Genomic DNA, 27,501 nt, shown 5'->3' on the forward strand with positions numbered 1-27,501 from the left:
CCGGGTCCTCTGCCCAGCTCTGTCTCCGCTTCCCAGGAAGATGGATGGCAGCAGGCACACGGGCGAGCTGGAGCCCCCAGTCGATTATGAACAATTTGTTGCTAAGTAAACCAATAAGAAAAAATGAAAGGCATTGTCAGGATGCATTTCTATCATTTGAAAGGCTTTAAAAATGGAAAGTGGGGCTAATATGATAAGGTTTCCCTGGACGTTCAAAGCTCTGTAGGTTCACTGGCAGCAGCGCTGGTGTCTGCCTGCGTGACCGCTGGGCCTGTTGCTCAGGCACGAGTAACCCTGCCTTCAGAGTGAGGGGCTGCAGTGCCTCCGTCCAGCTCTCAGACAGCCTTGCAGGTTGCGAAGACCCACAGCGGCATTGCCCAGTAAAAAGACACTGCAGGCCACAGATGCCAGCCACTCATTTCACTTTACTTATGTAGGAGCACATGTAATAGAGAGTGAAAGGAAACAGGTGAAATTAATTTTAATGATGTATTTTATTTAACCCAGTATATCTAAAATGTTACCATTTCAACATGTAATCCATATAAAACAAAATTATTGAAACACTTTCCATCCCTTATTTTTTCATTCTGAGTGTTTGAAACAGGTGTGTTCACACTTCCAGCCCATCCTAGCTGGGAGCAGCCACATTTCAAGGGCTGAAAGCACACGTGGCGAGTGGCTGCTGCACTGGGCGGTGCAGGTCTAGAGGCTGTGGGGGGGTGGGGTGAGTGAAAGCTAGCTGAGCTGAGAACCGAGAGAAGAAAGGGGCTGGGGCTGGAGAGAAGGGGCCTCCAAGACCTGACGTTCCACCCTCCCCCTCTCCTCGAGGGGACGTAGGCCCAGCCTGACTCCCATACAGCAGGACACGACCTTTAACTGAGAGGGAGATGGAAGGGGAAGGATGAGGCCTTGATGGGACCTACGGGGGCTCCCTGGTGGCCTTTAGAGAGCAGCCCCAGTGTGAGGGAAGCAGGAGAACCAGTGTATTCTTTACTACCATGTGAGGCACTGATACCACCTGTCTGTACTCCCCAGGTAAATAAGCAACTCAAAAGATTAGGGACTTAAAAATCCCGGAGGCCCCACACACATAGCACATCCCAATCTCAGAGGTAGTAATACCCCTGCTTCAATGAGGACTGCAGCCTGCAGTTAAATAGTCAAAGCAAGTGACTAAACTCCCAAGGCTCTGCGCAGGCCCGCTTGCTGTGTTACCTGTACAGAAAGCCTCGGTGGCCTGTGGCTCCCACATCGCAGCAGAAACTACTCTGGGAGTCATCCAGGCGATGAGGCCAGGGCAGAGGCCAGGTATGGGTGCAGGGACTGGGAGAAAGAGAAAAGTTAAAGTTAGCCCCTGTTCCTGTCCAGGGCAGTGCTGGCTAAGACACCCAAGGGCCCCTCCAGGGGAGGCTGTGTGCCACGCACTACCCGATTCACCCGAGATGGGCCCGTGTGCTGGCAGCCTGCTGGCAGCTGGGCTCCCCGGGCAATGCAGCCGGGTCAACCCTGTTCCCTTCAGCTGCTCTGCTCACTCTCCTGGGCTGTTTTGTCCCAGGGGCAGTGTCACACTGAACCCTCCGGCAGGGTCAGAATCTCACTCTTCCCCTACTTACTGCCAGGCCACACTTACTGCAGCCACTTAACAAGCTGGGCCTTTGTGAAAAGGGGACAAAGCCATCATCTTGCGGGTTATTATCAAAAATAGAGACTAGGATGCATTTACGTTTCCATTACAATAAAAAATTAATTTAAAAATCTGGAACAATAGGGACAAGCTCGGGTGAGGCTTCTCGTGTGGCCCCTATGTGCATGTCCGCCTCACGGCAGTTAATTAGTGCCTACTGTTTGCAGCCCGGGAGCATCGTCGTAACCGCCAGTTCTCCATAGACCGGAGTCTGGAGCCCAGCCCGGGGTGGGCGGGACACCTTTGACCATCTTAGACGGTCCCTTTGATGACTAATTGGAAAATGCAGCCCAGACATTGGCACAGTAGATTTTCGCTTAGCGGCCACTAATGACAACTCCAGAGGAGGCGCGGCTGGGCGGGTGACCTGCACGAGCGGGTGACGGTCTTTGGGGTGGTCTGCATGCACCAGGTGGGGTCTGGAGCGGGTGGCCGGGCTCACCCCCTCTGTGGGCTTGTTCCGGCAGCACATCAACAACGAGCACATCCACGGGGAGAAGAAGGAGTTCGTGTGCCGCTGGCAGGCCTGCACGCGGGAGCAGAAGCCCTTCAAGGCACAGTACATGCTGGTGGTGCACATGCGCCGGCACACGGGCGAGAAGCCCCACAAGTGCACGGTGAGTGCCCATCTGCAGGCCACCCGGCACCCAGGGGCGCGGGCTGTGTTAGATGCGGCTGAGCACAGGGAACCTGGGGACAACGGGCCACAGCAGCCCAGGCCCACGGGCCACCCTCTCTGCTCCTGCCCTGGGCCTCTGTCTGTCTTGGTCCCTGAAGCCCCCCACCTACCTGTAGTCCCAGAACTTTGATTCTCTCTCTCAGGGTGTGTACTTGCAGTAGGAGTGTGCTGGTGTCTCTGTGGTTACTATTTCTGTGTGACTGCAAACCTCAAAGCACAGCTGTACCCCCCCAGTTCCCGGGTCTGGTGACCCCGGACAGAGGGGCTGGCTTGGCAGCCACCTGCAGCTGCTCCCTGGCACAAAGAAAGGCCTCACTGGCGAGTCACAGCGTGAGCAATGAGGGGTTAAAAATCTCTCTGTTTTTTGTTGTTTTTTTAAGTGAACACAAATATAAGACCTTTTAGACAGCCTCCCTTATGGAGTGAACAGGATCTATAATTGGTGAGACTTTTTTTTAACACACAGAAATCACCCCCTCTTTAAGAGGGGAGTTGGGCCAGTGAGGCCCTGATGTGTCTACAGCTGGAACCTCTGGGAGCTCCTCTCCGTGATTTGCCCCATTCCATAGATTCCGAGGCATACACTGTATTCTCATTTTAATACTTCTGGAATCAGGCTGTCTTAAGATTGGTGGTGTCCAGGGTTCAATGAAATATGTTACCTTTGTTGGCGAGTTATGTTTTTAATTGAAATAAAATGCACATACTATAAAGTTTACCATTTTTTTTAAATGTCCAATTCAGTGATTTTTAGTGTATTCACAAGTTGTGAATCACACTAATTCCAGAGCGTTTTCATCACCCCAGATCAAAGCCCCAGACCTGTTTGCAGTCGCTTCCTGTCCTCCCCCCCTTCCTGACAGCCACTAATCTGCTTCCTATCCCTGAGTTTGCCTTCTCCAGGCAGCTAATAGAAATGAAATCAAACCATGTGTAGCCTTTGTGTCTGGCTTTGTTCACTTATCTGTTTTTTAGGTTCATCCGTGTTGTAGCATGTGTCAGTACTTCATTTCTTTATATCATGGCTAAATGATATTCCATTGTATGGATAGATACTAGTTTTTTAACTCATCAGTTGATGGATACTTTCATTGTTTTTTCTTCTCGGCTATTATGAATATGCTGCTATGAGCATTTGTTACAAGTTTTTGTATGGACTTGTTTTCAGTTCTCTTGTGTATATGCCTGGAGTAGAACTGCTGGGTCACATGGTAACTCTTATGTTTAACTTCTCGAGGACCAGCCAGACTGATTTCCACAAAGGCTGCTGCACTGTTTACATTCCCACCAGCAATGCATGAGGTTCTGATTTCTCCATGTCCTTGTCACCACTGCTACCTGTCTTGATTACAGTCATCACAGTGGATGTGCAGTGACATCCCGTTACAATTTTGATTAGCATTTCCCTAATGACTGACGATGTTGAGTGTCTTCTCATGTGCTTACTGGCCTCTTAATATATCTTTTTTGGAGAAATGTCTACTCAAATATTTTGCCCATTTTAAAATTATTTTTCTTTTTATTGCTGAATTGTTCTCTAGACCTTTATCAGATACATGATTAGCTAATATTTTCTCCCATCCTGTGGGTTTTCTTTTCATTTTCCTGATAGTTTCCTTTGAAGCACAAAGTTTTTAATTTTGACAAAGTCCAGTGTTTTAATTGCTTGTGCTTTTAGTGTCATATTTGAGAAACCATTGCCTAATTCAAGGTCACAAAGACTCACCCCTATGTTTTCTTCTTTGAGGTTTATAGTTTATAAATGTATAGTTTGATTTATATAAATATAAACATTATATATGTTTATATGGGGTGGGGCAAAAGTAGGTTTACAGTTGTGAATACACGAAAGTTTATTCTTGTATTATTATTTATTCATTACTGTGTTATTTTCCGTACGAACAACTGTAAACCTGCTTTGTCCCACCCTGTATGTAGTGTTATAGGGTAGCTCTTCCATTTAGGTCTTTAATCCATTTTTATTTCATTTTTGTACATGGTGTGAGGTGAGGGTCCAACTTCATTCTTTTGCATGTGGATATGCAGGTGTCCTAATCCCATTTGTTGAAGAGACTGTTCTTTCCCCTTGGCCGGCCTTGGCACCCTTGCTGAAATTCTGCTGGCCCTAAATGTATGAGCTCATTTCTGAACTTTCACTTCTGTTCCATTGATCTCTGTGTCCTTATGCCAGTACTACACCGTCTTCACTGTCACAGTTTTATAGTAAGTTTTGAAATTGGGAGGTGTCAGTCCTCCAAATTAGGCCTCCTTTTATAAGATTGTGTTGGCTCCTGTGTCCTTTGCAGGAAGTTATTTTCTTAACATTTTAAGTGTAGCAAACCGTCTTCCTTTGACATGAGCCATGAGTTGCAGAAACAGATCACAGGCATTTGGAGCCACGTGTGCTCAGACTGGTCAGAAATAAAGGGGCAGATGCAGGGAATGAGACGGTTCCTGTGGGGTTTACCTGTCGTTCTGAGGTCAGTTCTCACAGGTACATAGGATGCCACTGCGGGGTCTCTAAGTGCACACTCTTGGTGCAGAGCCTCCTGCAGTGGTCCTCCCTCCCTCCCTCCCTGCTGCTCTCTCTTGCTCCTTCCTTCCCCAAAATGCTCCTTTTCATCTGGCACTGAACACTAGGAACGCAGAAATGAACAAGACCTAAAAGGTACCTGCTCTCATTGAGCTTGTATCCTAATGGGAAGGCCATGTAACAGAACGATTGAGATCATTATAAATTGTGCTAGGGAGAATTAAGGGGGAAGGGTAGTTATTGTGATTAAGAATATCAGAGAAATGCTCTCAGAGGAGACGACTTAAAGATTGAGAAGGAGTGAGCTACTCCAATGCCAAGGTGGGTGGGGGCAGGGGAAAGGGTCTGGTCAAAGGAGACTGTGTGTGCAAAGGCCCCGGCCTGGAAGAATTCAGTGGGGTCAAGGAATAGACATCGGGGTGGCCAGAGTGAGGGTGAGCGTGACTGGCTCACTCAAGGCCACGGAGAACTCGATTTTATTCTTAGCACATTTAGATACACAGAAAGTTCTAACCAGGGAGGGGCATTGCGAAATAGTTAAAAATAACATTTCCAAAGAGTTTGTAATGATGTCCTCACAATGTGCTCTTGATTTTAACAAGCAGAAAAACATAACTGAATAATTGCTGTGTTCCCAATTACGGTTTTAAAAAGAATGTGTGGAGATGAATTGCAGCGTCAGCAGAATGAGACTTAGCTGGATGCCAGCGGTGGCTGTCCCTGGGCAGGCCGTGGCTGTCATTTCCCTCTCCACTTCTCAGTCCTTTCCAAATTTTCCAGAAATGCCATGTGTCAATTTTCTAATCAGAAAGGAAGGAAAATGTTACTGTTGAAGTGCGCACTCCTGGCGGCCCTGGCAGGTGGAGCAGACAAGGGCTGGGGAGGAAGCCGTGTGGCCCAAGGCCAGGCTCCTGCACTGGGTCCAGGGCACCCTCACTGACCACACCCGCCTCCTCCCAGTTTGAAGGCTGCTCGAAGGCTTACTCTCGCCTGGAGAACCTGAAGACACACCTGCGGTCGCACACCGGGGAGAAGCCGTACGTGTGTGAGCACGAGGGCTGCAACAAGGCCTTCTCCAACGCCTCGGACCGTGCCAAGCACCAGAACCGCACGCACTCCAACGAGGTACCCGCAGGCGCGCAAGTGGGCCCCATGTGTAAATGCATCGCCCCATGGCTTCTAGGCGACTGGATGCCAGGTGCCCTCCCCACCGCTGACCCGTGGCAGCTCAGCACAGGGCAGCAGCCCCCACCACGGCCTGGCTGCGGGGAGGACACGCTCCACCCGCTAGTGCTGCGGTCCTGCTCCGTAGCAGAGCCCCGGTGAGGCTGAGAACGCCCACGTGGGGAAGTCGGCGGGAGCCCATGGTGTCCGCTGTACCCACCTCCTAGTCCCTGCCCAGCCCATCAAATACTGTCACTCGGGGAGACTCGGGAAAGAGCATTTCTAAAAGCTTAGGTAAATTTTGGACCCCAAAGGGACTTGCTCCAATGCTTATAAAAAGTTAGAGGGATTCCCAAAGGCATCTGAACCCTTCAGTCTCTACAGACAAGCTGACCTTGAAGGGGGGGGCTGTGTATGTGTATGTGTTAATATGTTATGCATGTGGGTGTGGATGTACATGTGTATGTATTATGTGTGGGGAGAAATATGCATGTGAATTTATAAACATGTACACATGTGGCTCTGCATGTTTGTATGTGTTTACATGCACATGTAAGCATGCATACTTGTGTATGTGTGTGCCTATATGCATGGGGTATATATCTGCATGTAGACACGTGTGTAAACATGTATACTCATGTGCGTGTGTGCATCTGCATGCCTGTATGCATTGGGTATATGTCTGTATGTAGATGTATGTGTACACATGTGAATGTGCATGTACATGTGTGGGTGTGGGGGGTGTATGTACATGAAGCTCAGGACTGAGCTTTAGAAACCCTGGGTTTACATCCTGTTCCTGGGTGATTCTGAGCAGTGTCTTTGCCACTCTGAACCTGCCTTTTCCTCATTAGAGAGCTGGGGGTGCTGCGCTGCCTCACAGGTGTAACACTCACTACTGATGTCAAAACCCAGCGCCCTGGTCACGGGGGAGGCAGCATTATGATCACACCAGGCTCTGTGTCCTCCCTCCCGCCACAGTCTCTCATCTGTCCCCAGCTTGTGGCGGGGGCTCCCTTAACCACGTGCTTACCTGCCAGAAATGGTGGCAGACAGGCTGGCAGGGCAGGCCCCTTCCACCCAGAGGGCATGACTGCAAACGGGGAGCACCTTCCAACTGTGCCAGGCAGGGTCTGCAAAGCAGGTGGCGTGGCTTCAGAAGCGTGGGAGGGCACCCGTCCCGAGTTTGCCTTCGTGGCCCATCCATAAGGCCGCCTGCTCTTCTTCCCAGAAACCTTATATATGCAAGATCCCAGGCTGCACCAAGCGGTACACGGACCCCAGCTCTCTCCGGAAGCACGTGAAAACAGTGCACGGCCCGGATGCCCACGTCACCAAGAAGCAGCGCCACGACCTGCACCTCCGGGCCCCATTGCTCAAGGGGGATGGGGACAGTGAGGCCAACACGGAGCCGGGCGGCCAGGGCTCTGAGGAGCGCCCCGAGGCCAGCAGCACCAGCCAGGCCGCAGAGGACTGCCTGCACGTCACGGCCATCAAGACCGAGAGCTCCGGGGTAAGCAGAGAGGGGCAGGGGCGGCCCGGGCCCCCAGGAAGCCAAGCCCAGCGGGCCAGGCCATTCCGTAGTGCTACTGTGGTCCAGAGCCTCCACTGCAGCTGTGGCCCTCCCCTGGGCCCCTCCCCAGGCATGCCACATTGTCCCTCCTTTCTCCAGCTGGACTTTCTTCCCTTCGCCCCATGGGCCTCTCAGAAGCTCTCTTGTGGCAGGTCCTGTTCTGCTGGGCAGGCTGTGGGCACAGGGAGTGCCTGCCCCTTCAAGGCCAGTCTGCAAGGGGGCAGGGGTGGTTCCTGATGTCCACCTTTCTAACCAACACCAGAGCCGCATCAGGCTCCCTCCCCTCTGTCCTGTCTGCACCCTCACCCCTCTGACCTCTACTCCTTTTGTGCTAACCACCTGTTCTTTGTCTCTACCTCTTTTCCCGACTGTACCTCCCCTAAGGATAGACGTTACTGAGGTGAGCAGAGAAGCCGGTGGGGGTGTGGGCGGGCTGGCATGAGTGAGGGTGGGCTGGGTGCCTGTCCAGGACACAGGAAGGTGGGTTTGGATGGGTAGATGGCAGGCACTGCAGGTGGCACTGCAGAACAGGCCACAGCTGGCAGCAAGAGTCAAGCTAACCAGGTGCAGAAGCAAGCGGTGGGGACCAAGCCCGCAGAAGGGATAGGGCAGAGTGGAGGTGTGGGTTAGGGCTGCAGAGGACAGACGTACAGAAGGTGTTGAGTGCCAGAGTAAGGAACATGAGTGCTGTCATGGACAGGATGGAGCTTTGCAGCTTCTGAAAAAAAGGTCCAGAATTTGGGAGCAATCAGCCTATAAATGAGCCCAAAGGTGCCACATTTAGGGTGAGCCTCATTGGGGCTCAGAGTCCAGGTTCCATGGGGTTCTGCACGGCACACACGTGCCATGAGCTCCCAGCCCCTCTGCCCCAACCCAGAGCCAGGACTGGTTTGATCAGCAGTTCCACCTCCCTGTCCTTCCCCTTTCTAACACCCTCCCTCTGGCCTGTCGGGAAGGCAGGAGTCAGCAGCATTCAGTTCTTGGCTTCATGGCAGTTGTTGCGAATGCTTAAGTACCTCTTTCATGTCAACTTCCTGTGGCTTGGGCAGCTTCCATGGGGCACAGCTTTGAAGTGTCCACATGTTGAAAGCTCACCAGGCAGGACTCCGACCTGGACACTGGTTGGGAGAGCTTAGAGCACAGGGTGGGGTCAAGGGGGCTGACAGTTGCTGGGTGTCTTCTACATGCTGACCACCCATTCTGCCCATCCACTAACTCTGCCCTGAAGGCAGTTCAGGTCCATCTTATAGTTGGGAGAAGCCAAGGCTCCTCCACAGGGCAGCCTCCTTCCTCCCCTGGGTGTGCAAGGGTGTGTTGTGGGTGCAGGCATGGGTGCGGGGCCAGGTGGATGCTCACACCTCTGAGTCTGACCTTTTCACCACATCTCTACAGCTGTGTCAATCCAGCCCCGGGGCCCAGTCGTCCTGCAGCAGTGAGCCCTCTCCCTTGGGCAGTGCCCCCAACAATGACAGTGGTGTGGACATGCCGGGGACAGGGCCTGGAAGCTTGGGAGATCTGACAGCTCTGGATGACACGCCCCCAGGGGCTGACACCTCAGCCCTGGCTGCCCCTTCTGCTGGCGGCCTGCAGCTGCGCCAACACATGACCGCCATGCACCGGTTAGAGCAGCTCAAGAAGGAGAAGCTCAAGTCACTTAAAGATTCCTGCTCGTGGACTGGGCCAGCTCCACACACCCGGAACACCAAGCTGCCTCCCCTCCCGGGAAATGGTGAGTGCAGGTGCTGGTGTGTGGGCTAGGGAGGGACTGAGCCTGGGGCAGCACCATGTGCCCACTCACTGGATGACCACAGTAGGATGAATCTTATCCACCATTGCAGACTAGGAAACTGAGGCTAAGAGAGGTGAAAACGCCTCACTTAAAGCAATGGCAGAGCTGAGACTTTTTAGCCCAGGCCTGAGTGGCTGCAAAGCCCACGCTCTTTCAACTACACCATGCTGCACCCTGTAACCCCCTAAAAACAAGCACACCCTTCTCACATCATCCCCTTCCTCACGAGTCATTCAGTCACTTATTAGGCACCTGCTGTGAGCACCGAAGCAAAGGCTCTGGGCAGGAGTGATAGCATCCCATGGTCCCCGTGGTTAGAAGGAGCATACAGTGAGAAGGCCAGTCACCCTCAGAGTTAGCCAAAGAGCACTGAGGTAGAGCTGTGCGGAGGAGGGAGAAAGCATGTCCACTGGGGAAGGGCAGGGAGGACTGCATGTAGGAGGCAGCCCTGTGTTCAGCCTCAAGAGGTGTTGCCCAAGCTTTGAGATGGAAAGCAGTTTCACCAAGCATTTCTCGGGTGCTGCCCCTGTGCCGGGCAGTGCACCGGGCACACTGGGCTGCCCTCCAGGGACTGACAGTGTGGACCATAGGACTAGGTTACTGAGACGTGAACACTGGGATGTGCCACCCAGCTCTTCCCTGAAGGGAGGACTTGGCTCAGCTGTAGAGGGAACTGCTAGCAGATGGTCTTCAACTCTGCCTCCTAGAGATCGCCTGGGCAGCGGACAGCTGCCTCACCCAAGGTCTCCCCTTCCTGGGGTGGCCTCTGTCCACTGCTGATCACTGCAAAGTGTAATGGCTGTTCCAGGCCGAGCTCCCTCGAAGCAGCCAAGGCTGCTGTTGGGCCTGTCACTGCTCATTTCTCTCCCTGCTTTGCTCCCTCCCGTGGACATGGGTCTCCTGGCAGCCTGCTCAGTAAACCCAGCCCCGGGGAGCCCGACCGGCAGCGCCCATTATTGGAGGGTGAGGGTGCTGGGAGGCTGTGGCCAGGACCCTCCGGGCTTTTCTGAGTAACTCAGTCCTGTGGCGAGGCCGTGGGATCGCAGCTGGGAATGAAGAGCACCCGGTGGACAGGATTCGGGGCGGGGCGCACAGGGACCCGGCCCTGACCGCTGCCGCCGGGGCAGCGGTGCCACCCTTGGCCCACTTCCCGCCCCTTGCCGCCTCCCCGCGGAAGGCACCGGCCGAGCGCCTCCCTGCCGGGCCGGGCCGGGCCGGCCTCCAGCTGCAGCCTCCGCGCGTCCAGCGCCGGACCGCCGCGCCACCCCCCCCCCCGCCGCGAGCTGACCCCTCTCCTTCCCCACAGGCTCCATCCTGGAAAACCTCGGGGGCGGCGGGGCCGGCCGGCCGGCGGGGCTGCTGCCCAACCCGCGGCTGTCCGAGCTGTCGGCCGGCGAGATGACCATGCTGAGCCACCTGCAGGAGCGCCGCGACAGCGCCACCAGCACGGTCAGCTCCGCCTACACCGTGAGCCGCCGCTCCTCCGGCATCTCCCCCTACTTCTCCAGCCGCCGCTCCAGCGAGGCCTCGCCGCTGGGCGCCGGCCGCCCGCACCACGCCAGCCCCGCCGACTCCTACGACCCCATCTCCACGGACGCGTCGCGGCGCTCCAGCGAGGCCAGCCAGGGCAGCGGCGCGGGCGCGGGGCCGCTCAGCCTGACGCCCGCGCAGCGCTACAGCCTGCGCGCCCGGTACGCGGCGGCCACGGGCGGGCCGCCCCCCACGCCGCTGCCCGGCCTGGAGCGCGGGAGCCTGCGCGCGCGGCTGGCCCTGCTGGACGCGTCCGAGCGCGCGCTGGGGCCCCGGCGGGGCAGCGGCGGGCCGGCCTACGGCCACGCGGGGCCCGCGCCCGCCTTCCCCCACGAGGTCCCCGGCAGCGGGGCGCGGCGGGCCAGCGACCCCGTGAGGCGGCCCGACGCCCTGGCTCCGCCACGGGTGCAGCGCTTCCACAGCGCCCACGACGTGAGCCCAGGGCTGCCGCCCTGCGCCGCCGAGAGGCGCGGGCTCCGCCAGCAGGGTCCCTCCAGTGCTGACGGCACCCTGGCCCGCGGCAGCTACTCTCCCCGACCGCCCAGCATCAGCGAGAACGCGATGATGGAGGTGCTGGCCGCGGGGGCCGACAGCGCGGGGCCTGAGGGCAACTTGGTGCTGCCCGAGGACGACCTGGTGCTGCCCGACGACGTGGTGCAGTACATCAAGGCGCATGCAGGGGGCGCCCTGGATGAGAGCGTCTCTCAGGTGTATCCCCCGGAGAGCACCTGCTTCTCTGAACACCCCAAACTGCCCAGCCCAGGGCTGCTCGGCCAGCGCAGGATGGCGGCTGCGGACTCCAACGTGGGCCCCCCTCCTCCTGTACTGGGAGGCTGCCAGCTGGGCTATGGCGCCTCCTCTAGCCTGAACAAAAACAGCATGCCTGTGCAGTGGAATGAGGTGAGCTCTGGCACCATGGATGCCATGCCCAGCCAGGTGAAGCCTCCACCCGTTCTGCAGGACAACCTGGCTGTGGTGCAGCAGAAGCAGGCCTTTGGCCAATACCCGGGCTACAACGCACAAGGCCTGCAGCCGAGCCCACGGGGTCTGGACAGCACACAGCCACACCTGCAGCCCTGCAGTGGAGCCCCCTCTGTGCCCAGGATAAATTATATGCAGCAGCTTCGGCAGGCAGGAGCAGGTGGCCAGTGTCCCAGCATGACCACCACAGTGAGCCCCCACACCAGCTACGGCCAAGCCCACTCCCAGCTGAGCTCCAGTACCATGGGCGGGGCCCTGAACCAGTTCCCTGCATCCTGCAGCAACCTGACAGCCAAGCCAGGCCACCTGGGGCTCCCCCAGCAAATGGAAGTTGCTCCTGACCCCTCCATGATGAGCAGTAGCCGAAGGGAACTTGGGGCCCCCAATTCCACCTTGTCCGGGATGGCACCACCACATGCAGCCCAGAGCTACCCACAGCAAAGCCATCACCTGGCAATGCCCATGAGCCAGGAGAACTACCACCAGGGCCCCAGCCTTCTGCCTTCCCACCAGCCTGGCTTCATGGAGCTCCAGCAGGGCACAGTGGGGCTCGTTGGATCAAGCTTTGGCGTAGTGCAACCCCGGCCACCCCCTGAGCCCAACCCTGCTGGCCGCCACCGTGGAGTACGTGCTGGGCAGCAGCTGGCCTATGCCAGGGCCACTGGCCATGCCATGGCTGCTATGTCAGCCAGCCAGGAGATGGCAGAGTCTGTGCCCAAGGGAGCAATGGGCACTATGGTGTCTCTGCCTCCTCAGCTGCCCCCACAGGACACAGGTGGGGCCCAGGACCACAACATGCTCTACTATTATGGCCAGATCCACATGTATGAGCAGAATGGAGGCCTGGAGAACCATGTAGGCTGCCAGGTCATGAGGCCCCAACAACCACAGCCACAGGCCTGCCCGGAGAGCGTCCAGCCCCAGCCCTTGCCCTCACCAGGGGTCAACCAGGTGTCCAGCACTGTGGACTCCCAGCTACTAGAAGCCCCCCAGATTGATTTTGATGCCATCATGGATGACGGCGATCACTCGAGCTTGCTCTCGGGGGCCCTGAGCCCCAGCTTCCTCCACAATCTGTCCCAGAACTCCTCCCGCCTCACTACCCCCCGGAACTCCCTGACGCTGCCCTCCATCCCCACGGGCATCAGCAACATGGCTGTTGGGGACATGAGCTCCATGCTCACCAGCCTGGCCGAGGAGAGCAAGTTCCTGAACATGATGACCTAAGGCCCCAGCCCTGGTGCTGAGGGACCCAGCAGAACCATCATTTCCAGAGCAGGGCTGTCATCCATCTTGTCTTTTTCCAAAAAAGTATTACTAGGTCTGAGGGGTGTGCCAGTGGCTGGCTCAGACCACAGTGCTTAGGCAAGTTTACGTGCATCCTGTCTGGTCTTCTTTGGGGTTATTTTTCAGAACACTGAAAAAAATCTCAATAGCAAAGACTCGTTTACACAGTGCTCCCACCTCTGGTGTTTAGGGGACACTCTGCTCCAGCTCTTTTGCGATCATTTCGCTAATGAGGGATTCCACTGGCCGGGCTCTCCAAGCACACAAGGAAAAGGGGAGAGGAGCTACAGTTGGGTTGAATCTGAAAGCCATACTGGACATTCTAATCTGGAAAGATGAGCTTCTCATTCCAATACTGCAAGGAAAAGGAGTTGCTGGCCCACCAGAATCCCTCTGCGAAGCTTGATTCATGAGGCCTCTAATGCCCCTTGTCACGGAGGAAAAACAGAGTTTACCTAGATGACCTGGAAGCACATCCTGATTTCAGGGTTGGTAGAGCTGGCATCTCTATCCCGCAGAGCCAACTTTGCAACTGGCAGACTGTCCAAGTGTGTACTAATGAATAAAGGATGGAAGTATTCCAGAAAAGGGAAAGAGAATCACAAGCTCGGGGCCTGCCCAGAAGCCGCCTGGGCTCTCCAGACCGTGTTTACAGTGTTCACGTGTGTAAGACGCAGCCTCCCTGAAAAGAACGCTTATTTCTAAATACCTCGGGGCTTCTGGAGCTGCTGTGGCTAGGGATGGACCGAGGGCATCAAGTGTGGGATGGGACCTTTAGGAAGGGAGTGCACGGGCCCAGCCGCAGGCCTGCCTGGAGGTCTCCAGTAGGAAGAGGAAGTCACATGTTTACCCAGCCCTGTCGCTCCATTCACTGGCCACCCACTTTACCCCAGGGCTTGAGGCAGCTCTGCCCAGGTCCCTCCAAGCCATGCTGTCCACTCACCAGCAGCCCAGTGGTCGGTGCCAAGCCACACATGCAGTCCAGGTATCTGCTGGATCCCTTCCCTCTGCCCCATCGTTCAGTTCAGAGAGTGATGGCACGCATGGTGTTTGGTGGGAGCAGGAGGGTAAAGGAGCCGATTCCTGGGACTCTGAGGACCATCACTGAGCTCTCCTGTTCAGTGTGACCAGGCCCTAGGCCCAGATGGAATGTGGAACTGGCGTCAGAAGATACTCCTGAGTATACTATAGGATGAATTGGTGCGTCCTCCCCAAAACACACATACACCACCACCACCCCCACCTTCCCCATGTTGAATTTGTGGCAACCTTGCCAAAAGCAACTGCACCACTATGAGCTTGATACTGACTGTGACCCTGGCTCCAGGCAGGAGAGGCCCAACACCTACCTGGGCCCTCTGCATCCCAGAACATCCAGTGCTTTGTTAGGGTCCAGAGAAAGGCCAAGTCCAAGCAACGGCCCTGGGAGAGGTCCAGGGTCTGGGCTCTGTGGTAGCCGTTCGTTCCCTGGGCTAGGATTTCACTACCATTCTCACCCTGTACATAGTCTGTACAGAAGAGTTGTCCCTGAAAATACTGTAGGTGAGTCATCCAGCCAAATTTATATCTCCAAAACATTTCTAGCTTTTTTCTACATGCTATGAATTGAGATGACATGCTCAACTTGTAAATAAGTCTTTTTGTACATTAAAAAGTAATTTTTTCATAATTTATTTTGTCTGTCTGCTTCCTCCTTGACAGTAGTTAATGAGAACCTGAGCAGTAAATTTGGTGCATCTGAACTGAAATTAGGCTGTATTTTTTTCCCATTGGTGTCAAAATGGACTGTCCCACATTTGCCCAGAAATGCTTAATGCAGAGGTATTTACTGGCTATGTGTGTTTTCTCTCTGCAGGTGGGGGGGTGGGAGGGTTCAGCAATTTACAGTCAATATCTGGCTGCTCTTCCAGGAGCTGCTCTGAACATCTTCGCTGATACGCTGAGAGCCACTCCAGGTGTAGTTCCAGGCACTCCTCATGTCTGAATCTCCTCCTCGAGGGCCAGTCTGGTGACACATTTGAGTTGGGATGGGTGGGGCTGGGGAGAAGACAGACCCTCTGCTCTGGTGCGGGCAGAAGGAGAGTCAGGAAGCTGGACCGCAGGATACCCGGCAGCCAGCGTTCAGCCACGGGGCCGGTGGGGAGCAGCCACGGGCAGGGCCTCAGTCCCGGGGGCGGCTGTGGCAGGCACGCGGGGAGGGCTCAGGTCTGGTAAGAGATCAGTCAACCGCTGGCAGGAACAGCCACCACAGTGGGGCCAGCGAGGAGGGCGTGAGGCCTGGGGGAATTCTGGAGCTAGGCAGAACAGGGAAGAGGGTGACAAGAGGGGGTAGGAGGCACCTTCGCCACTCCCTCCTCTCTGAGGAAACTGGCACCCAGCATGGAGCGTTTGGAGGCAGGCCACGTGGAGGGTGTTTAAACTTAAAACTCATTCTGTGGGATGTAACCAACGGACTGAGGAAGGGCTCTCTGCTAAATAAGTGTAGGAAACACCCACAGATTTGGAATTTAGCAGATTGCCTTTTGCAGAGAGTCCCAAAGTCTGCTGTGTGTCAAGGGAGCCCCCACTTCTCTGGCAGTAATCTGATGGAAAGACTGCAGCCAGAGTTCCACTCCTGGCCTTGCTCCTCCCGTGGGGGGACTCGCCTCGCTGCTGGCACACTCGGGAGGGGACTGGCACCCCTGGCTCGCCCGTTCCTCTGCCTTTCAGCTCATCCCCAGGCTCTGCACCTTCTGGAAGCAGCTCTGCTCTGTTTTGGGGACCAAAGTTGTTCAGTGCTGCCTGGGACTGGGTGAGCCACGGTATGAAGAAGCCCAGGGTGGCCATTCAAGTCAGCCACATCCTCTGTGTCCGTTAGCTGCGGCCACAGTCATGCTGCCTAACAGTGTCCGTGCGGCCTTGGCACTGCGAACGAGAAGCTCTGATTCAGCTCAGGAATGCAGGTCGGCTGAATGCTGGCCGGGCCGGGGCAGCTGGGGCAGCTCAGCCAGCTGCTTTGGCTGGGCAGCTTGGATCTGCTCCACATGACATCCTCCAGGACCGGGACGCTTTCTTGTGGCGACAGCAGAAGCAGAAAAATGCAGGTCCCCTTGAGGCCTCTGTTCAGAACCAGTACACCACCAGTTTTACCTCATTCTTTTGGCCAAAGCAAGTCGCATGGCCAAACCCATCACCACTGAGATGAGGAAGTGTACGCCTTCCGTGGAAGCAAGAGGGGGAGGGCATTTCTCAGCAGCGATCCACAGAGACGGATTCACGTCCCTCCCCATCGTGGGATGTATTTATCCACGATGCCCAGGTTACCTAGTCAGTCACCAGTCTCTTAGTCTAAGGTCTTGCGCAGCCTGCATTCTTTCTGGATGTGACTCTTCTTGACCTAGACACTTAGGAACTAAGAAGCACCCCACCCCCCGCACTCTCACACCCAGCACGCAGTGGGACAAGGCTCAGATCACTGCCATCGCAGCAGCCTTCACGGCGTCCGAAGTCCTGCTGGCAAGTGTTGCCAGTGTCTCTTCTCTGGGAGACGTGTGCCCTGAGTGGCTCCCCAGTCCACTGTGCTCTGCCGCTGCCACCACTAGGGGTCTTCCTCCTCCATCATCCTCTCGACTTCTGAAGTGAGCCCTGGAAAGTGTCCCCTTGGGCGGTGGAGTACCTCTCAACCTCTTCCTGCCCGGGGGAAGTCGGGAGCCTGAGGTCCTTTCCGTTTCAAACAGCCCCACTCCCCTGCACTCCACGCTTACAACGCACTTGCCCACTCAGCTCTCTCAGACATTGTGGCTTTTCTACAAATATGGTTCCCGTCACTCTGTGCTAGAAGCCACACCCACAGTTCCTCTGGTGACATGTCTCTCTCTACACTGGCCCCCCACATCAGGCTGTGTGGGGCCCTGAAGGTTCGTAGGCACCCTGTTATCACTGAGGATATTCTAGAGCCGCCTTGCTCCTTCCAGGGACCTAAGACAAAGGCTGTTACAATCAAGGGGCACATCCCTGACTCTGCGCAGAAGCTGCGTTCCACCTGCACTGCCCAGGTTGGGATTTCGCACCTCAGGCCAAATCTTAATCTAAAGATCTTTCAATGGCTGGAGAGACTGGAGATGAGAAATAATTTTATTTTCTAGATTCCGCATGGGAACTGGCCAGTTCCTTTCTGAACTCATCTTTTACTTGTAGCACCTTGTCATTTATGGCTTGAAGAAGCTCATGGTCACAGTGTTGTGCCCGGAAACCGGCTGCCAAGTCCATAAAGTCACAGGTGCATTTCCTCCCTCCCAAATTACCACGGGCAACAATTGTACCAAATAGATCTTCACCGCATGGCACAGCTCACCACTTTTCTGCCATCTCTTTACTTTCTCTAAATCTCACTGCCCAGTTTCAAACCTATGCTACGTGTTTTAGGGCTTTGTTACAACAGCCTCCCATGCCAGGTGCCACTTTCTGAATAAGTTAACTGTGGTCCAATAATGCCATTTAACGAAAACCACAACAGCCCTGAAGTAGACAACAGCCAGCGTTTACTTAGCTCAGGAATCTATAAGTCTGCTGGAGACCTTGCGTAGGCTGGGTGCTGAGGCAGCTCCATTCTCCTGTGCCTTGTGCCCTGGGACCCAAGCAGGGTTTGAACATCTAAGGGCTTGATGGCACAAGTACAAAAAGATAAGTGAAGCACAGACCTAGGCTTGGAACAGAAAGCAAGCCACATGACTGAGCCCCAAATCAATGGAGGAGGGACGCACACTCTCTAGAATTAAAGGAGACATACCTGAACAGTAATCCAATCTAGCACACCCTTTCACCCAGTTTTGATAAGACTGACATTGTAGTCTCCATCTGTCTCCTGATTCTGTATCTTAGTTGGCTCTAGACCCAAAGGGGGAAGACAGTGGGGTCATTCATTGGTGCCCTGTCACCAGTGATGTCCCAAAGCCAGTTCCTGTGCCTATTATGTGCATCTCTTCCCAAACTCTGCATCCAGAGACTTCACATTAATAACTTGACATTGGCCATTGGGAGAATTTACACCACAGGAATCAGCAAACACTACAAATCAGGGCATTCCCCCTCTTTACCTGCACAGACCCTGTTGTTAATCATTTGCCTGTGTGCCTAAGAGCAACTCAAATTCTGCAAGTTGCCAATAGCCTGATATGCCTGGAGGTCTTTTCCAAGTTTATATGTCCACACAACGTATTTTGTGGAGACTTTGTGAGTCTGGAGTGTCATGGGCACAGCTAGTGGCTTTCAAATTTTAAAACTCATGCATTTGTTTGTTTAAATGAAACTGGCTGTATAATCTGAAGGACACAGTTAAAAGCGGAGCTGATCTGGCTGAAGATGGGAGTAGGAGACTCAGAACCCCCACTCATTCTTTATTCCCCTCCCTGATCACCCAACCAGAAGCAGCACAGATATCGAGTGGAATTTGAAAACCAAGTATCTAGTTCAGCAATTTTCAACCAGTGTGCCACAAGAATTTTTAAAACATGCAATACCTGACTACTTAGTTAAGGTCACTGACATCTTTTCCCTTGGATTGTCAAATAAAAAAATGACAACAGCCAACACAATAGCCATCCAATATGAATGAATCAAAATTATACCTTTTTTCTTTTTCTTTTTAAATTTATCTTTTTTGTTGAAAGATTACAGATATCCCTCTTTTTCCCCCATTGACCCCCTCCAGCCTGCTCCCACCCCCTCCCTGGGCCTGCAGAGCATTATTGTCTGTGTCCATGGATTATGCATATATGCATATAAGTTTTTTGGTTAATCTCTTCCCACCGATGCCCCCTTCCCTCTGAAATACACCTGTCTGTTGCATGAATCAATGCCTCTGGGTCTATTTTGTTCATCAGTTTATTTTGTTCATTAGCTTCTTCTTAAAGAAGACCCTTCATTTCCTGTAGTGCTGGTCTGGTGGTGATGAACTCCTTTAGCTTTTCCTTATCTGAGAAGCTCTTTATCTGATCTTCAATTCTAAATGATAGCTTTGCTGGGTAGAGCAATCTTGGTTGTAGGGTCTTGCTTTTCATCACTTTGAATATTTCTTGCCACTCCCTTCTGGCCTGCAAGGTTTCTGTGAGAAATCAGCTGACAGTTGTATGGGTCACCCCTTGTAGGTAACTAACTGCTTTCCTCTTGCTTCTTTTAAAATTCTCTCTTTGCCTTTAACCTTTGGCATTTTAATTATGATGTGTCTTGCTGTGGGCCTCTTTGGGTTCCTCTTGTTTGGGACTCTGTGCTTCCTGGACTTGTAAGTCCATTTCTTCCAACACATAGGGGAAGTTTTCTGTCATTATTTTTCAAATGAAATTTCAATTTCTTGCTCCCTCTCTTCTCCTCCTGTAACACCCATGATGTGAATGTTGATCTGCTTGAAGTTGTCCCAGAGGCCCCTTACACTATCTTCATATTTTTGGATTCTTTTTTCTTTTTGCTCTTCTGATTGGGTGTTTTTGGATTCCTCATATTCCAAATAGCTGATTTGATTCTCGGCGTCCTCTACTCTATGGTTGATTCCTTGTAAATTATTCTTCATTTCAGTTAGTGTAGTCTTCATTTCTGACTGGTCCTTTTTTATGTTGTTGATGTTCTCACTAATTATTCTTGAAATTCTCACTAAGCTCCTTGGAATTCTCATTAAGTTTCTTGAAATTCTCATTAAGTTCCTCAAGCATCATTATAGCCATTGTTTTTAACTCTATCTAGTAGTTTGCTTTCTTCCATTTCATTTAGATATTTTTTTGGCGAGTTCTTCTGTTCTTTCATTTATGACACATTTCTTTATCTCCACATTTTGGCTGCTTCCCTGTGTTTGTTTCTATGTATTAGGTAGAGCTGCTATGTCTCCTGGAATTGGTAGTGTAGTAAGTGTCCTATAGGGTCCAGTGGCACAGCCTCCCCAGTCACCTGAGCTGGGCACTCTAGGTGTTCCCCTATGTGGGCTGTGTATATTGTCATACTGTAGTTGAGCTTTGATTGCTGTTGGCATCACTGGGAAGAATTGACCCCGCCGGCAGTTAGCTGTGAGAACCAGCTGTGAGGAACAGCTGTAACTACAGCGGAAGTGCTGCTGTGCAGGAGATGACCCTGTGGAGGATTTGCTTCAGTGGGGCTTTGGTGTTCACTGAGTCTGCCCCTTGAGGGTGTCACTTGTGGATGTGGCAGGCTTGTAATCTGGCGGCATGGTTGAAGCTGACCACCGTGTGCACTGTCTCTGGGACCTCCTGGGAGGTGCAAAGTAAGCCTCTGCCTGTGCCCTGCCCAGGGCCACCCAGTATGAGTGGCCCTGGGCAGAGGGCTCATGGGCAGGGAGATCTGTGGATTGCTGTTACTTGTGTTGGGCTTGGAGGTGCCCAGGAGAAGCCAAGCTATGAATCAAGGTGGGTTGCTGCTAGTGCTGGGCCTAGGGTCACTTACTGAGAGGTATGGGGCACACAGAGGCCAGCAGCTGCTTGTTTGAAGGATTTTAGGAAAGTCCAAAGCCTGAACCAAGACAGGTCATTCTTATGGAAAAGCCACTGGAAATGACTTGGATGAGCCTGCAGGTATGGAGGGGCAGGGTCTCAGGGAATCACCAGGGTGGGGTGGAAAGTGTGAGCCAGGTTGATTGAGACTCAGATTATAGTGCCTGTCTGCCAGCCCTGTAGGGGAAGGTCTAGCAAAGGAACAAAGGCCTCTGCCAGCACTTCTCTCTGGGAGAAAGTTGCCCCTCCAGCTCTCTCCCTGATTCCAGGCAAGTTAGTTCCTCCCAGAATGTCCCAGGTTCCTCTCCAGCTGCTTCCCAGGGCTGGAGCTCAGAGGGTATGAATCTGAGTAAATCTGTGTGCTGGCCCTTTAAGAGGAACTGCCTGGGGCTAGCAGCCGCTGCGTCACTCAGCTCCGATGCCTGCTGGTTTTTATAGCCAGAATATGTGGGGACTTCTCTTTCTGGTACTGGAACCCCAGGCTGGGGGTTCTGGTGTGAGGCTGTGACTCCTCCCTCCTCTGGGAAACCTCCACCGCTGAGATATCCATCCTTGTTTTAAACTGTGGTACCTGGGTGTGGGACCAGCCGGCTCTACAATTCCGCCCTGCATCTCTGCCCCTCCTACCAGTCTTGATGTGGCTTCTTCTTTAATTCTCTAGTTGCAGGACTTGCATTAAGCTAGATTTCAGGTGTTTCTGAATGATGGTTGTTCTGTAGTTTAGTTGTAGTTTTGATGTGGTTGTGGGAGGAGGTAAGTACTGTGTTCACCTATGCTACCATCTTGACCAGAATCCTATATCTATTGTTTTTTGTCAATGTGACAAAAAATATATTTTTGGTGTGAAGAATTTTAATAATTAGTTTATGTGTGTTATGAGGTAGAAACAGTTGAAAATTGCTGATCTAGTTCAACACCAAATCAATTGATGCACACACATAGAAAATCTGTGAGTACATGTGAAAGAATTAGAATCCTTCTTTACAGAACCCCAAAGGTAACCTGCACCCCAGCACTGTGGTAGACACAGGGCACAGCCCCCCTGAGCTATCCAGTCCTTTTTCTGCCCCGGCTGGGCTGTGAGCTCCTTGAGAGCAGGAGCTATCTCTGATTCACCTGGTCCAGCACCTAGGAATCCATCTGTAGTTTTCATTAATTCTGCTCAGTTTGTCCCCAAATCAGGCGGTTCCTGAAGGCTTCTTGGAAGAGGGGCACTTGAACAAAGCTTTGAGAGATACAAAGAAATTGAATCTTGTGCGTGGCTCTTTCCGAATGTATTTGAACAGGAGGCCATTCTATACACAGAAAGGAAGCTACAGAACTTTGAGACTGCCCTGGAGAGTTACTGGGTGGTGCTTCTTTTTGCTTTTAGAGAAAGAGGAAGAAGAGGAAGAGAAATAGGCTGTGATTTGGCAGCTGGGGCTGAGACCAAAAGCCTTCAGGTGGAACCAGCAGATGCCTTGTCACTGAGCTAAGGGCCTGATGGGTCCTTCCAACCTCAAAATCTACTCCACTGGCCTCTGCTGTGGTTCCAGAAAATGCATCATTAAAACATGTTTCTTTGGGGGGCAAACACTGAAGTCCACTGAAAATGATGCAATGTTACCCAGGACCTTGAGCTTGAAGAATGAATGAATGGCTGAGTGAGTGAATGGATGAATGAATGAATGAATAAGTAAGTGAATTAATGAATGAGTGAATGAGTCCATGGTAACACAAACCCTCATCAACTGTTTCCTGAACCCCCTGGGAATTTCCTACAGTTGAGTGGGTGTGGAAGACCCACCAATGTGGTAGCACACTGACTTCCTTCCATCTGTGGGCCCTCATTTACTACTCACTGCAACTCCAGGCACATTCTCTGAACTCAGAGGTCATCTGAGGTTTCTGAAAGGTTATCAGTCTTCAGCTGTTCCTTCTTAATCTCCTCCTTCTCCCCTTCCTCCCCTCCTCTCTCTCCCTCTCCCTCTTCCTCTCTTCCCCCCCCCCCCAGTTGGTGGACATGACAGAGAACAAGTGGGCGAGCCAGCGTGTGACTGGATCACCACCGCATGCGGTGATGTGTGTGATGTTGTCATGCACAGCAAGGAGCGATCGGCTCATGGCAGGAGAGTGGCGGGAAGGGGCGTGTAGGTTAGAAGAGTTGTAAAAGGAAATAAGACCTGACCCTGGTTTTAAAGATGAGCAGGAGGTTGTCTGAAGGGATTGGAGATGTCTCATGAGAAACCACGGAGGCCAGAAGTAAGTGGAATGTTTTTTAAATGCTAAAAGGAAAGAACTGTCAACCCAGAAGTTTGTATCCATGAAAATATCCCTCAGTGGTGAAGGTAAAATAGTCACTCTCCTCAGTAGACACTCTCAGAGGAAGGAGAATGGAGGGAAGTCATTGCCAGCAGGTCTGCTCTACAGGCAGAAAGGAAATGGTACCAGAAGGAAACTTGGAGCATCGGGAATGGGGAAGAACTACAGAAATGGCAAGTATCTGGGTAAATATAGCAGATTTCCTTCTTGAGTTCTTTAAAATATGTTTAACAGTTGAAAGCAGAAAGTATAACATTGTCTGATGGGGCTTTCAATGTCTGCAGGTGTCGTAAGACAAGGATGACAGAGGGCGAGGGTTCCGGGGCCACGTGGGGCTAGATAACCACGTTCTCCACTGAGGCAGCAACGCAGTGACTCTAAGTGGGCCGAGAAAAGTACAGCACGTTTATTTAAACCCTAGTGCAGTCAGAAAACAAACAAACTGCTCAAGGATGGAGGCAAAAACAGAAGAGGTGAGGCGAAATGAAACACTAAAAAAAAAAGCTCAGATAACCCAAAGGAAAGGGAAAACAGGGACAAACAAACAAACAAAAGCCACAAAGAGTAAGATAAGACAGTAGACCCAAATCCAAGCAAATCAATAACTACATAAAATGAAAGTGGTCGGAAAGCACCAGTTAAAAGCTGGAGCACTCATCTTACCTGGCTTTAAGACTTCCTATAAAGCTGCCCCACTCGGGACAGGGTGGCGGTGGGAGCACAGACACGGAGCAGTGGGCAGAGCAGAGCAGGGCCAGCCAGCCAGGGCCAAAGGCCAACTCTGGCCCATGGTCTGCTTTTGTATGATGCCGAACTATGAATAGTTTTTACATTTTAAAGTGGGTTTTTTTTGGTGTGTTGTTTTTTTTTAAAAAAATTTATGAGACAGAGACTATATAGCCCACAAATCCTAAAGTATTTACTATTTGGTCCATCACAGAAAGTGCTTGCCAACTTTTGAAATAGAGACCCCAGAAAAAGACTGACCAATGGATTTTTGACAAAGGTGCAAAGGCGATTCAATGGAGATGGGTTGTCTTTTCAACCGGTGGTGTTGGAACAACTGCATATCCATGGGGTGGGGGGAGGAACCTCCACTTAAACCTCAGACCTCATGCAAAGTTTACCTCAAAACACACCATAGAGCTAATATAAAGTATAAAGCTCCAAAACTTTTAGAAGGAAACACGGGAGAAAAATTTTGTGACCTGGGTTTAAGCAGAGTTCTTATACATGGCATCAAAAACCTAACCCATTAAAGGAAAGAAGTGAGAAACAGGACTTTATCAACATGAAAAATGTGTTTTCTGCAAAAGGCTCTGTTAAGAGAATGAAGAGACAAGGCACAGATTTGAGAAATTATGTTTCCATTTCATATCTAACACAGGACTTCCATCCAGAATAGATAAAGCGCTCCTAAAATTCAACAGTAAGAAAACAAACGATCCAATTTAAAAACGGGCAGAAGACAGATGCTTCGCTGATAGGAAATATAGATGGTAACTAAGCTTATGGACAGATGTTCAACATCGTTAACCATTAGGACAATACAAATTTAAACATAACCAGGTGCAGTTACACAACTACTAGAATGGCTAGAATTTTAAAATGCCAAGTGCTGGCAAAACTTCGGCGTAACTGGAACGTATGCCCTGCCGCAGAACGCAGAATGGGGCGGCCGCTCTCAACAACAGCTTGGCAGTTTCTTATAACGTGAAGCATGGAGCTACCACAGGGCTCAGCGAGCCCACTCAGGCATTTGCCCTAGAGAAGTGAAACTGTATGTTCACCCAAAACCCTGGACATGGATATTTCCAGAAGCTCTGCTCACAGTCATCAAAAGCTGGAAACAACCCAAGTGTCCACAGCAGCTGAGTGGATAAACAAACTGTGGTCCTTTCACACAAGGAGTTGCTCAACAATAAAAAGGTAAAAACTACTGAAACCTAATGACTCTCAAGGGCATCATGCTGAGTCACAGAGGGCTCCATACCGAATGATTCCTTTTATATGACATTCGTGAAAGAACAAGCCCAGCGTGATGGAGACCAGGTCAGCGGTTGTCAGGGGTTGGGGTGGGGCGTGGTACCATTACATGTGGTGCAAGGGCTGTTTATTTGTAAATGAGGGAGCTGTTTGGATTGTGGTGGTGATCACACAAGTATACACAGGTGTTAAAATTCATGTAATTCTTACAACTATACACCAGAAAGAAAAAGAGGGAGATGGGGAGGGAGGGACAGGGGGAGGGAGGGAGAAGCGGGGGGGGGGGGAGGGAAGAAGGAAGGTTGGTTCATTCTTGAAAAAGTTGGGAACCGTTACTTTACATCCTATTCTTAGACTAGATCTGAAGGGGCTGGTTAAACTGGAGCCAGAGGCCAGCTGGGAGGCTACGGTCTTGGAGATGGCACAGGGAAGTTGTGACAGAGCCAGGGAGGGAAATAAAGGTGTAAGTGAAGAGCCCCACCCTCAGAGCCCTGGTGACCTCGTAGCAGAGGGCGATCCATCCCGCTGGGAAAGCCAGTGCACAAACAGTGACCAAGACAAGCAGCCTGGCAACCCATCTGGGTGTCCAACAGGGTCCGAGACCCTCCGGGGCTGGGAGGCGCACACATCTATCCTCGAGGGGCTGACGGGAGGCGTCCCTCCCTTGGTTTGTCCCCTGTGGGATGAGCTGGGGGCCTGCCCAGGGCTTCCAGCCCCGTCAAGCCGAGTGATACCCAATGGGAGCACACAGGTGGAGAGCGCTCCAGGAGCTGGCCCGGCCCAGGCTGCCGCCTCCCCGCGCCCCCTCAGCCTCGGGGCTGCTGGTTTGCAGGGCGAATGATGCCTTCGGGCCGCTGGGGCCTCTGATTCCCTAGCTGGCAACTCAGCCAAAGAGCCACAAGCGCCTGGGCTCTCGCGCCCACCTGAGTCAGTGGTGCGGAGGCTGCCTGCCTGCGGGCGCCTCACCCCTTTCCCTTCTCGCAGAGCCCGGCTTTGCGGGGCCAGGGCTGCCTCCTAGCCGCACCGCAGCCCCCTCCTCCCTGCGAAGGTGTCCTGCGACTCACCCCTGCGGGGGCTCCTCCGTCACTGAGGAGAGGTCCGCACTCCCTGGGCTCCAGCCACTTGTGGGGGGCGGGCCATGGAGCCCGACTTCCTCACCTGTCAGACAGGTGGGACCAACTGCCCACCGCAGAAACTGTTCCGAGGAGCAAATGAGACCAAATATGTAAAACACCCGACCCTTAGTGGGTGTTCAGCTAGCCTTCCCTTCTCCACACTCCGGGGATGTCACCTCACAGAAACAGCTGTTGGGCTGATGAGCTCTGTGACACTTTGTCCCACCTTGGCCAGAATTTGTTTAGCCAGTGAGTTCTGTCAGTGAGGGGTACTCCGTGGTGGCGTCAATGCGTCAGCTTGGCTTTTGAGTCTAGTGGGTCACAGGGAGATTCGGGGGCTTGGGGTGGGGGAGCAGCAGGCATGTGGTGGCACAGGCCTGCCGTGGTACCAGACCTGTGATCTGCCAGCTTGCCCAGGCACCCCGGGGCAGCAGCTGGGCCACCTTCCCCCATCCTCCCCGGCCTTCCCCATCCGGGGCCAGGCGGGTCTGTGCAGTCCCATGACGAAGGGCCCTGGCTTCTGAAAAATACTGGTACCACCAGGGTAGAGGCAACGAGAGCCTACACAAGCTTTGCCCTCATGGGCTCTAGCTTGTCCTTGCTCTCCCCACTTTATACCCATCTTCCCTTCCTGACCGCCTGTCCTGCAGGCTTCCAGTATTGACACGAGACGAGGTCCCTGCACAGCCCGCCTGACCAGCCCCCACAACTGGGTGAGGCCAGAGCTCCATAACAGACCCACTTTTACCTCTGCCTGTCTGTCTGTGTCTATTTATCATCTATCACCAACCTATCTACTTACCTACCATCGGCATCAAGCAATCTAGCCATCTCTCTATAGCTCTCCCTATATTTATATCTACTTATTTATATCAATATGTATCTATTAATCTATTTATCTCATCTCCCTCAATATCTATATCTACTTGTTTCTATGTCTGCTTGTCTGCCTGTCTGCCATCTGTGGATCATAGTGGTTCTGCATCTCAGGTTGAGCCCTGACAGCTCCGAAATCCCAGCGCATCCTTCAAGGGCCAGCCTGGGGACAGGCCACAGCTACTGTGGACAGAAAGCTAGCATAATAGTGTTCACTGCGCCAAGCACATGGCATTTGTTGAAGCAGATTATCTGCCACAAAAGGCTGGGAGCAAACTGTCTCAAAACTCATAAACTAAAAACAATGGTCATTTATTCTCACCAATACAATGGGCTGGGGATGGCTGGTCTGTGCCAAACGTGGTTGCATGTGGGTGGCCCAGGCTGAAGGGGCAGCAATGACCTGGGAAGACTTTCTGTGGCAATGGCAGAAGCTCCAGAGGACAGACAAGAATTTGCAAGATCTCTTAAGGCCTAGATTCAGAATTGGAGTACTGTCATTTTCATCCCATTTAATGGACCAAAGCA

General features: G+C 52.7%; 1 protein-coding gene across 2 annotated transcripts in view; it reads left to right on the forward strand.

Annotated features, from left to right (window-relative positions):
* The window catches only part of GLI2 (GLI family zinc finger 2), a 236,947-nt gene extending 222,055 nt beyond the window's left edge, over nt 1-14,892 (forward strand). For both annotated transcript variants that reach the window (XM_081143450.1, XM_081143449.1), the window contains 5 exons: nt 2,155-2,304; nt 5,860-6,024; nt 7,295-7,576; nt 9,029-9,365; nt 10,732-14,892. In XM_081143450.1, coding sequence (XP_080999576.1) covers nt 2,155-2,304; nt 5,860-6,024; nt 7,295-7,576; nt 9,029-9,365; nt 10,732-13,163 — 3,366 coding nt within the window. In that variant the 3' untranslated portion in view covers nt 13,164-14,892. The remainder of the gene's footprint in view (nt 1-2,154; nt 2,305-5,859; nt 6,025-7,294; nt 7,577-9,028; nt 9,366-10,731) is intronic.
* The last annotated feature ends 12,609 nt before the right edge of the window (nt 14,893-27,501 follow it).

The sequence above is a fragment of the Miniopterus schreibersii genome (assembly GCF_964146895.1).
Source record: "Miniopterus schreibersii genome assembly, chromosome: 7".
Classification (NCBI taxonomy): Eukaryota; Metazoa; Chordata; class Mammalia; order Chiroptera; family Miniopteridae; genus Miniopterus; species Miniopterus schreibersii.